Raw genomic sequence first — 12131 nt, 5'->3', positions numbered from 1 at the left:
GAGGAAAACATAGGCAGAACACTCTATGACGTAAATCACAGCAAGATCTTTTTTGACCCACCTCCTAGAGAAATGGAAATAAAAACAAAAATAAACAAACGGGACCTAATGAAACTTAAAAGCTTTGCACAGCAAAGGAAACCATAAACAACACAAAAAGACAATCTTCAGAATGGGAGAAAGTATTTGCAAATGAAGCAACTGCAAAGGATTCAATCTCCAAATTTTACAAGGACATGGAAGCAACCTAAGTGTCCATCGACAGATGAAGGGATAAAGAAGATGTGGCACATATACACAATGGAATATTACTCAGCCATAAAAAGAAACAAAATTGAGTTATTTGTAGTGAGGTGGATGGACCTAGAGTCTGTCATACAGAGTGAAGGAAGTCAGAAAGAGAAAAACAAATACTGTATGCTAACGCATAGATATGGAATCTAAAAAAGAAAAAAGAAAATGGTTCTGAAGAACCTACAGGCAGGACAGGAATAAAGATGCAGACGTAGAGAATGGACCTGAGGACACGGGGAGGGGGAAGGGTAAGCTGGGACGAAGTGAGAGAGTGGCATGGATATATATGCACTACCAAATGTGAAAAATAGCTAGTGGGAAACAGCCGCATAGCACAGGGAGATCAGCTCAGTGCTCAGTGACCACCTAGAGGGGAGGGATAGGGAGGGTGGGAGGGAGATCCAAGAGTGAGGAGATATGGGGATATATGTATTTGTATAGCTGATTCACTTTGTTATAAAGCAGAAACTAACACACCATTGCAAAGCAGTTATACTCCAATAAAGATGTTAAAAAAGAAAAGAAAATTTTAAAGTTTTCCTTACGAATAATTAGATATTAAAATTATTAAATAATCCTTTTGAGAAGTGATCAAAGATTTCAACAGCTGGTTAAAACTGATATTATATCTTCAACACAAATGCCCCAAATCATCAAAATCCTAAGGATCACTTCCTAGAGTATATGTTAGCATTATAAACATGTATCTTTGTTTTCATTTGACGATAAAAGTCTAAGTTCCAATTATGTACCATCCTTAAATATTCAGAAAAGTTCTTCGCTCATTGTAGGAAACCAAATTATTTTAGTAAATAAATAAATGAAAACATATTAATAACAAAAAATTGGGCACAACCAGAGCATTCTATGAGAGGCCACTGCAATATAACTGTTATTATCCATTCTGATTTTTATCATCACGTCCAAACCATCAGAAGCGGGCTGCCATTATACCAGCAATAGGTAATAACCTTCCCACACCTAAATCTGACTCCGAACACTACAGCAAATAATTCTTCAGTTATTTCCATAGGATGATGAAGAGGCTACAAAAACCCCTTGTGAAGTATGTCCTTTGTTCAAATGTGTCAGATATGTAGCCTTCCAAAATAACGCAATCCTCTACTTCAATACAACCAAATTACTTGTTAGAGCTAAATAATTTACTGAAAAAGAGAAGTGATGGCCATGTGAAAACCACAAAATGGCAGCTTCTCTCAAAAACTCACAAACTACTTCAGAAAACGTATCTGTACCTCCTCGTTAGTAAGTGACGACTGGGACCAGCTGGCTCTGGCAGCACCTATTCATGAAAGTTCATGACTGGCTAGAGTTTCTGTTCTGAGTTTTGTACAGGGAACATGGGGGGAGGGGTTAGGTTATAATTAAATCAAGGAATGATGATAAGAGAAACAATACCCACTCAAGAAACAAGAAGGGACTGGCATAAAGTTAAACAACAGGCCAATTGTTGCAGTCCTGGTCAAAAGGAGGTAATGCTTTCTGTCTCAACTGACTGAAACAAAAAGACTTGAGCACTCCAAGATATGGGGGGGGCGGGGGTGGGGGGGGGGGCAGTGACCTTTATCAGCTCTTCCCATAACTTCTGCTCTGATTTATAACCATGACTACTAATGAACCTTGTGAATACTAATTTGGATTCTTCAGAACCAAGAACCAAGGTTCTAGGCTATGAGGCACTCTGCTCAATAAACCTTCTAAAAAACACTGAAAAAGAACATATAAGTTAATATAATTACATTTTAAGTCACAAACTCTTTATGAGTTTGGTTAACATGAGCCACTTTTTTTTTTTTTTTGAGCCACTTTTTATAGATTCCCCCCCAACTCTCAGACTGGCCTGAGATCAGAAGTCGGCAAACTTTTTGGGGAAAGGGCCAGACAGTATTCCAGGCTCTGCTGGCCATACAGTCTTGACACAGCCTCAGAGTTATGTCACCACTAGTCAATGCTGCCATTCTGGGGCAAAGCAGCCATAAACAAAACATAAATACAGCTGTGTTCCAATAAAACTGTTCATAAAAAAACAGGCAGCGTTCAGATTTGGCCTGGCTTACCCTCATCTGTAGACCTCCGGTCCAGATGAAATATTTTAAAAACTAAAAATTAATGTATCATTTGAGATAACAGTCCCTTCCATATATAGGCTGACAGCCCAAGTAAAGGCTGCCACACCAAAACCCCACAGAGCACGACTCACAGAGAACGCTGCGCCATTTAGACCGTCAACTGTGTGAGCTGCGTCTGCCACGTCCCGTGACCGAGCTCTCCCTCAGAACTCCCCAGGTCCCAGAAAAAATTCAACTGCTACTACTATTCTCATCTCAACATATGCCTCGCTGCAACACATGGCCAGCGGTTTTCCATCTTTGCCAGTGAAAATAAGCAAGCTGAAGAGCTTTTTAAAATGCAGATCCCATGGCTCCAACCCAGACCCACTGGATTAGATCTCAGGCATTTTTCTTTTCTACGTTCCACAGATGTGCTGCAAAGATTGAAAACTACAGTATTTAGTCGAAACTGTCAATGGACAACCCATCAGAATCTATTGGGATCACAAATGAATCAATTAAGTAGGACGGAGACCTGAGAACCCACACTTTTGAAAGCTCCCTGAGTGCTTATGATGCACAACTTGAGACACTACCATGGAAGAGGTGTTACCCTCTTAGCCAGGCTACATCTGCTGTGGTCTCTCTGTTCAATAATCCCAGGAGCTACAAAGGAATACCTCTAAGGAACATGGGTCATATTACTGCCTTGGTATATAATACACATTCGGGCCTTTATGCACGTGTTCATTTCTCGAGGGCCAGTCTCACCTACTTAAACAGGAATAAAAGTTATTCCATATCAATTCATGTATATATCTTAAAACAGATATGAAGGGCTATTCTCTTCTTCACTAAAAACCAAACATTAATATTTACCATGCCAGATAAAGAAACTTCTTAAGTTTTAAAACAAAGTAGCATCCAATCTGAGCACTGCCCCAATTTTCCTAATCAAAGTATTTTTATAACTACATGATGCAACTACTAAAGCCAGAATGACATTTAGATATTTTATGACATACTCATTTTTCCAAGAAAGCAAAGTTTACTCCAGGAAACTGCATTTTAAAAATATTCTAATTAAAATCTCCCCTTTACTCCAAACCAAACTGTATCCACAAATAAAGACTAGTACACAGCAGTACTTAAATGTTTAAACTACTGAATCTACAGTAAGTGAAACAACCTAATATTAAAAAGTCACAGGACAATCATAAACAGTCTCACAAATTCTTACTGTAAAAGAATAACCTCTGTGATGTGTTCAAAAGCTGTAAAATTGCGATAAGTAGAAAATTTCAACCTAATAAATACTATCTAGAAAATGGTTCAGGGCTTCCCTGGTGGCACAGTGGTTGAGAATCTGCCTGCTAATGCAGGGGACACGGGTCCGAGCCCTGGTCTGGGAAGATCCCACATGCCGCGGAGCGACTAAGCCCGTAAGCCTCAATTGCTGAGCCTGTGTGTCTGGAGCCTGTGCTCCACAATGGGAGAGGCCACGACAGTGAGAGGCCTGCGCACCGCGATGAAGAGTGGCCCCCACTTGCCGCAACTAGAGAAAGCCCTCACACAGAAACGAAGACCCAACACAGCCATAAATAAATAAATAAATAATAAATAAATAAATAAATAAATAAATGGTTCAAATACACTATGGTAAAGATAAACCTAAACGTAATTAAGGCACAGAATAAAAATATATACATTGTTATGGGAGTCAAAAATGTGTTATGCTACAGGAGTGAAAACTAACATGTTTAATCTATAATTACCAGATCTATTAACAAAGAGCAGGACTTCCTCTTAGGAGGAATAAGGTATGAAATTAAAATGACAGCTTCTAATTGATGAAGAGCTGGCATATCCTAGGAACTCTTAAAAATATATTCACATGTATGTCATAATATTATGATAAATTTGAAAGCTAACCAAAAAAAAAAAAAAAAAAACCAAAAACCATGATCAGACATGACGCATCTTTTCTTTTGGGAAGGGCGGGGGCCGTGCTATGCAGCATGTGGGATCTTAGTTCCCCGACCAGGGTTCAAACCTGTGCCCCTTGCATTGGGAGTGAGGAGTCTTAACCCCTGGACCAACAGGGAAGTCCCAGATGCGTCTTTTGTTACATTAAAAAATATATATATTATTCAAGACAAAATAAATATTTATTTTATACTTCAAAGCCCATACTATTAGTTGTGCTGGAATATTCCTAACAGGAATATTAGAAAGAAATGTGAGGTGGCATCTTAAAACGAACCAAGTAAACCTACATGACTTTTATTACCCAGGCAAGCTGAACACTTACCATTTGATTCCTCCCTTTATAATGAACAGTGAAAAAAGAGAAGCACATAAGAGGGCCTAATTTCAAAGCTTTTAAAAACAAAAACAAACATTAAAATTGTTTTAACAATTTTTCCCAAAGACAGTTTTCAAAGTAAATGAAGAATAAGTAATGCAACAATGGCCTCAACGTTTCTTCTATTAACACAAACCAGTCAAGACTAGTACAGAGCTTTTGTTAATATTTATTTAGTGATTGATTAGTTTATATTAACGAGTATTATGGAGTTAGGAACCAAATAAAACTGATACCAAAATGATGAAAAACTTGTGTCTATTCATAATTTCTAATCTCAAAAAATCTAAAAATAGAACAAAGGCTATATTTTCCCCTAGATATTTAATTCCATTACTACATACTATGATTCCTTTCCAGAAAATTAAGAACATAGTGACTTTGTGGCCTAACATGAGTATTAATTTAAAAAAAAAGTCACCAAGACTCCAGCCCAGGATTCAGCAAACTTTTTCTATAAAGGGCCAAAGAGTATTTTAGGTTTTGTGGGTCAAAAATACTCTGTTTAGTAGTCTCTTTTTTCTTGTCCATCAACCCTTTAAAAATGTAAACACCATTCTCGGCTCTGTGGTAGGGTGGTATGAAAATGGGTGGAGGTTCCAGGCTACAGTTTGCAGACCTCTGCTCCAGCCAAATTAATCTTATGATGCTTCAAATATGCAACACATACTTTAAGTAACTACTTAAAAATATCTTAATATTAAAATATTTGATCATCCAAGTTTTCTAAGAGCATAAACTTGTGAAACAATAAATGATCTATTTTTGAAATGCCAATAAATCTGTCATATTTTTAAATATCTAATTTGTTTATTCTCAAAGTTCCTTGGCTATCTATAAAATTTTACCCACCACTAAAATGATTTTGAAACATTCGAATGTTTTTAAGAATTTGCAGTATTTCAATTTTAAACTGTAGCAACGTTTCTAAATAGTTTTTCAATAGAAAAGTAAAGTCGAAACTATCTGTTGTCCTTCATTAATTATACCTATATTAAATACCACTGAACATATTAAAAAACACTGGTATAAGTTTTTTAAAAACTGTGAAATTTCAAAGAATGAAGAGTTTGCAATCAAGCTTATGATGTAGCCAACTTAAGTTTAACAGAATATATTTTATTTAATCATTTCCTTCTGGTCCCTAAATGATTTACATCATTACACACAGCTACACATTTGCTCCAAGAATATAAAGTTTATGCCAGAAAAATATTAAGAAAGCTAATTCCACCAACTTTACTATAAGCAGGAACTTTAAAAAAAGATGTGTTGAGGTACATAAAAGAACTTGGAAGAATTTCCTAATCCTCAATGGAATGAAATGAAATTTCTCTAAGAAATATATCACATGTGGTTTACATCTTGACTGTATTTTAAAATAAAAACACTAGTTACTAGTTTTGAAAATATATGCACCTGAAAATTTTTTTTAATTCCACATTCTTTTATAACATCATAAAATATCCTCACATTGATAAATCCAACAGATTTATGTTCAAATGTAACTATGAAAAAGGAGAAGACCACCGTTTAAATATGTCACTATGCAAGTGCTATGTATCCAAGAGGAAAAGAGAATTGCAATAATGCTAGAAATTATTCAAAAAGAAAATTCACAATGCTTAAAAAATGTACTCAACTAATTTTCTAATGGGATTTTAAAAATCTATTAATTTAAACTTTTAGTGTGACTTATAAATAATAAAAAAATTTCTAACTTAATTTAAATGCCATATAATTTTCATTCAAAGGATATTTACTTGATGGAAGGTGAGATAAAAAGTTCTTGTTGCTATTCTACTTAGGATTTATTTTGCTGTCTGTATTCATTTTAATTTAAAATTTTTTTTAATTTTCCAGGGACAAAAGAACAGGGACAGAGACAGTCAGAAAAAAGACACCAATGATTGGAATTAATACATTTAGCCTCAGAAACTTACTTACTAAAGAATCATGGCTTTTGAACAGCTAGAGGAAAAAAATACTGTAAGTATTTTTTAGAATGAGTTGTTAAGCTGGCATTCATCTAAGGTGAACAATGAGACTCTGTTAATTATTATTAAGACCCTGTGGGTTATAACCTACTTGAAGTATCCTTTTTTGCCCTACCATTTTGCCTCCCCAAAACAAAACCCTGAGTCAGATAACGTCTTTGGAACTAACTCCAGTTTACAAGAAATTCGGGCATAAACAAACTTGTTGAACATCACTGCAGGGATACAGTCAACAAAATCCAGGACGTGAGATACTCTATACGAGGAGCTGTTTCTTTAAAAAAAAAAATAAGGAAAAAATGAAAAAGAGGGAGAGAAAACCTATAGACTAAAATGACTGGATTTATCAACCGATCTGAAGAAACCAATTACTTTAAAAAAAAAAAAAAAGTAAGACTTGGGCAAACTGGGGCTTTTACTAGTTAATATTAAATAACTGGCAATTTTTCAGATATGATAAAGACATTTTTTGAGAGTCCTTATCTTTTAGAGATACATACTGAAATACCAATGAAATCATATGAAGTCAGGGGTTTCATATAAAAAAATTAGGGAAAGTGGGTATACTTAAAGATGAAAAAGATCTGCCAAGTACTGATAACTGTTATGGCTGAGTGATGAGCACACACTACTTCTACTTTTCTATATGTCTACCAAACTAAAGAATTTTTAATATCAATTAATGGTGAAAATCAGTCAAGTGGAGATGATGAATTTATCAAGATTCCTAATTTAGTAGGAATTAAAAGATAAAGTAAAATGGAGAAAAATTTAATATTCATTTCATAAAGCATGATTATCTTCAGAAACTAATTTTAATTTACTACCTGTAAGAGGTTAAGAAATTCGTTAGTTTAACATAAACATGACAAATTCAGAAATATTAGAAAATATATTACTATATAAAGCAGAATCTAAAAAATTCTAAATATATATCATCCACCTGACAATGTAAAATCATTTTAGTTAACCAGTATTTTACTTACATTTTCCATATAGTTTGGCTTAAAGCCCTCCTGCTGTCGCCTCAGCTCCTCCTGTTCTCTGTGTCGGATCATTTCCTCTTCACGACGACGGTGCTCTTCTTCATGCCTGAGAGATTTTTAAATAAAAACTCAGGGTGGTTGACATATAAGCCATAATACGGTATTTTATTTCAGGTAAAACAAAATCATTTATGTATATCATTTATTTATACATTATGCCAAATCTGTGATAACGAGTGGCTTACCAGATTTACCTTCCTTTTATTTTGCTCTAAACCATTAATAAATCAAACAAACCAATAAAATAATTTATCTAGGGTAAATCAAAAAAGTAAAGTAACAGGGGCTTCCCAGGTGGCGCAGTGGTTGAGAGTCTGCCTGCTGATGCAGGGGACACGGGTTCGAGCCCTGGCCTGGGAAGATCCCACATGCCACAGAGCGGCTGGGCCCGTGAGCCACAACTGCTGAGCCTGCGCGTCTGGAGCCTGTGCTCCGCAACGAGAGAGGCCGCAACGGTGAGAGGCCCGCGCATCGCGATGAAGAGTGGCCCCCGCTTGCCACAACTGGAGAAAGCCCTCGCACAGAAACGAAGACCCAACACAGCCAAAATCAATCAATCAATCAATCAATCAATCAAACATACGCATCTGATTCAAGATCCTCATTTAAAAAAAAAAAAAAAAAAAAAGTAAAGTAACAGCATATAACTAGGATAGTTATATGCTTACAGTCAAAAAATCCAGAAACCAAAAGCTCAAACCAGTACGCTACTACTGTACAAAGAGAAAGCCTGGGATTCACCACTGGCACAGCAGAGTTAGTTCTTAAAGACACTCAGAACCTATTCCAACGCAAGCCACTGCAAAAGACCACACTGCCTAGACAAGAATCCTACTATGTGCAAAAGCAAGCCTTAACAAACGTTCTCTCCCCCATTTCATTAATGCACTGAGGAAAGTATGCACCTGGAGCAGGTGTCTGCATACCACCTGTTTTCGCAAATTAAGTTTTATGGGACAATCATTCCCTCACTGTCTGTGGCTACCTTTGGGCTAGAGCAGTGCTGAACAGTTGAGACACAGACCATATGACATGAAAAGCCTAAAATATTTACCATGTAGCCCTTTCCCAGAAAAAGTATGCCGACCTCTGCCCCAGAGATATCAAGCATGGAACAACAACTACAAAACAAACAAACAAAAAAGATATGTATGTGCAGGATTACTATTAAATCATAATTAGTTACAATATGATTAAGAGGGAAAACCTACAAAATAATATTAAAGTAATAGTCTGACATTATATTGACATTTAAATCAATGCAAACTCAAATATACATGCTCTCCACTCAAAAACAAAAAAGTAATTTAAATAGTGAAGACTATATAATGTTGATGCCCCCTCAGTAGGTCTCATTTTCCAGGCTACTCTTATAAGCACCCTTCTACACCAAGTATAGATACTTCGTTGTTGTTGTTTTGTACACCAAACTCAAGAACCTGAACTAAAAGAAATGGCGGTTTCACCCACAGCCAGCAAGAAAACAGGCTGTTAGGACTTCATATCAGACCATGTGCAAGTAACAAGACAATGTTCCTAAGGTATTTCAAGCAAAATCTAGACTATTTTGAGATATCTAAGTCCCCAGTATACAACTCTATTCAAGGAAACAGAATATTCCAATAAACCGGTTAATCCATTTCTAGTACATTAACACACTCGTAAACTTTATGTTTAAGAAAATACTTTCATGTTCATACACTGCTGAAAATGTACATAGTGACAGCAAAATCTCCCTTATTCAAAAACTCTAAAGCCACATGTGTTTTTCCAACTTTAAAAAGGGTTTATATACTATTATGATATCCCCAGTAGGACCTATTATGATATCCCAGCAGTACCCAATAATCAACACCATTAATACTTCTGTAGTAAGACGAACATTCACATTCTACGAATATAACAAAGGTCTGGCATGACCGCAACGTAAAACAGGTCAGGTTTTGCATCAAACAGGCTCATGTCAGATCCTGCCACTAAATGATACTCAAAGCTTTTTGGTCTTCAAGGTTGCAACAATGACTTTGTTGAGGACCAACGTGTAGCAAACAATTTTATGTGTGCAAATCCATTTCCAATAAACTAAACAGAAATATCTATACATGTGTGCAAGGATGTATACACACAGATACAAGACTGTACATTAATTAAAGGCAAAAGGTTGAAGACATTCAATTACGAATGAGGGACAAGGAACACAATACAACCATTACAAAGAGGCAGATTTACATTCACTGACATGAAACAATGTCTAAGGTACAGTGTCAGAAAAAAGGCAAGCAAAACAACAGTATTCCTATTGCTGCATCTAAAAACCATTTGTAAGAGCAGAGAAGAGAGTATGAGAGTTTCTATCACACTGGGGATAATCTGGGGAGACAAGAGCATTGCCCTTTTTCTTTTGTACACATATGTATCATGTGAGTTTTTTAAAACATGTATTGCCATAACATTTTTAATTTAAAAGATATTTTAAACAAAATTTATAATGTACTTCTCCCCACTGTTAGAGCAATTTTTTTCTGATAAAATGTGAGACTACATTTATATCTGGAGAAAAAATATGGTAAAAAGGTATAAAATCACTTTAAACATTTGCTATTTTTTTCCTTCCATTCCATTGTCTATAAATTCCAGAGTTTCTACTTTATTTTGTGATTACACCAGACTGACAATTCCATAATATAAATTTACAGAAAACGGGCTTCCCTGGTGGCACAGTGGTTGAGAATCTGCCTGCTAATGCAGGGGACACGGGTTCGAGCCCTGGTCTGGGAAGATCCCACATGCCACGGAGCAGCTGGGCCCGTGAGCCACAACTACTGAGCCTGCGCGTCTGGAGCCTGTGCCCTGCAACGGGAGGGGCCGCGATAGTGAAAGGCCCGCGCACCGCGATGAAGAGCGGTCCCCGCACCGCGATGAAGAGTGGCCCCCACTTGCCGTAACCAGAGAAAGCCCTCGCACGAACCGAAGACCCAACACAGCCAAAAAATAAATAAATAAATAAATAAAGTAGCTATAAAATTAAAAAAAAAAAAAAAAAATTTACAGAAAACATATAGGAACATTCCCTACTGTACGTATGTTTGCTTTTAATTTTTTTCCTTCCACAAGATGCTTTAACAATTATCTTTATATTTATATTTAATGTCTTTTGGATCAAGGATAATTTCCTAGGTTATATTCACAAATGGAACTAATAAGTAAAGAAGCATGACGAATTTTAACACCCTTCATGTTATACTTAATTGGAAACTGACAAAACCTCAATTTTACAATTTATTTTAACTGGAAGCCCACTGACTGTCTCCTATTTGAATAGGACTTTGAAGCCTGCGAGGCTCCAGGCACTAAGCTATGATGCGACCGACATAAAACTGCCCTGCTCTTCGTTCCAGGCCAGCACTACGGCCTCCACACCCACCAAAGGCCTCAGTCCATCTGATGATCTTTATACTTTGTCAAACGACATAAGAAGGGAAAGAATGGATGGACGGGTAGGTGAGTGAGTAGGAGGGAGTAAGGGAAGGAAAGAAGAGAACAAATGAACAACTACTAAGTGGGCCAGTTACAGCCGGAACCAGCCCATCTAAGTAAGCCCTGTCCGCCTTCACTGCCACAGCCTCTGAAGAAGTGACCCAAGAAAACCTAACTTATTTGTAGCATTGAAATGAAAACCAGAAAATTTTGTATACTCCAAATTATTTAATTTCTTTCAAATGTATTTTCTTAAGCAGTTTTTTCAGTCTTCCAACTAAGGTAAACAAAAAGGCCGTGTCCAGACTCTCTGGCTGTCTCACGTGGTAGCCGCCTGAGTCAGACCAACCTCTGCAGACTAACTGCTACACTTTTATTTGCTTTGTGCTGCAAGGGCAGGATATATTTCACAATTATTAGTAAAGTAAGTTCCTAGACACTATTTTTTTCCTTTCCTTCACACATGCTGCAAAATTACTCAATTTTAACACATTATTTACATTTCTTAAATCAAGAAACAATTCTTACAATTAATTTCAAAACAAACTCCACAGGCACAGGTAAAGATTAACAGATTTATCACTGGCTGTATCTGCTAGAATACAGCCAACCATAAAAGTTACCCATCAAATTATCACCTAATTGTTGAGGTATCTTTATTGTTAGTACACACTTATCTGAATTCCAAATTGAATCTGATATACCTCTGCAATATTAAATAAGATTAATGAAAGACCATTCGGTGAAAAATTACCAGGTACATAGAATACTTACCACGTCAAGCAACCAATATTTCACTTATTATGAGACAAGTAACCTATTAAAAATTCCAGTAAGTACTGCGTTCTATTTTGTGCGCTTCGCTTTCTTTTTAATAATC

At 36.3% G+C, this 12131-nt stretch overlaps 1 protein-coding gene across 1 annotated transcript in view; it reads right to left on the bottom strand.

Annotated features, from left to right (window-relative positions):
* The window catches only part of PSPC1 (paraspeckle component 1), a 62172-nt gene that overhangs the window by 20532 nt on the left and 29509 nt on the right, over positions 1 to 12131 (bottom strand). The window contains exon 6 of the mRNA XM_057532928.1: positions 7715 to 7820. Coding sequence (XP_057388911.1) covers positions 7715 to 7820 — 106 coding nt within the window. The remainder of the gene's footprint in view (positions 1 to 7714; positions 7821 to 12131) is intronic.

Source organism: Balaenoptera acutorostrata, chromosome 18 (genome assembly GCF_949987535.1).
Source record: "Balaenoptera acutorostrata chromosome 18, mBalAcu1.1, whole genome shotgun sequence".
In the NCBI taxonomy this organism is placed as follows: domain Eukaryota; kingdom Metazoa; phylum Chordata; class Mammalia; order Artiodactyla; family Balaenopteridae; genus Balaenoptera; species Balaenoptera acutorostrata.
The sequence above is the reverse complement of the archived record's forward strand: the minus strand, read 5'-3'. Positions and strand labels throughout refer to the sequence as shown.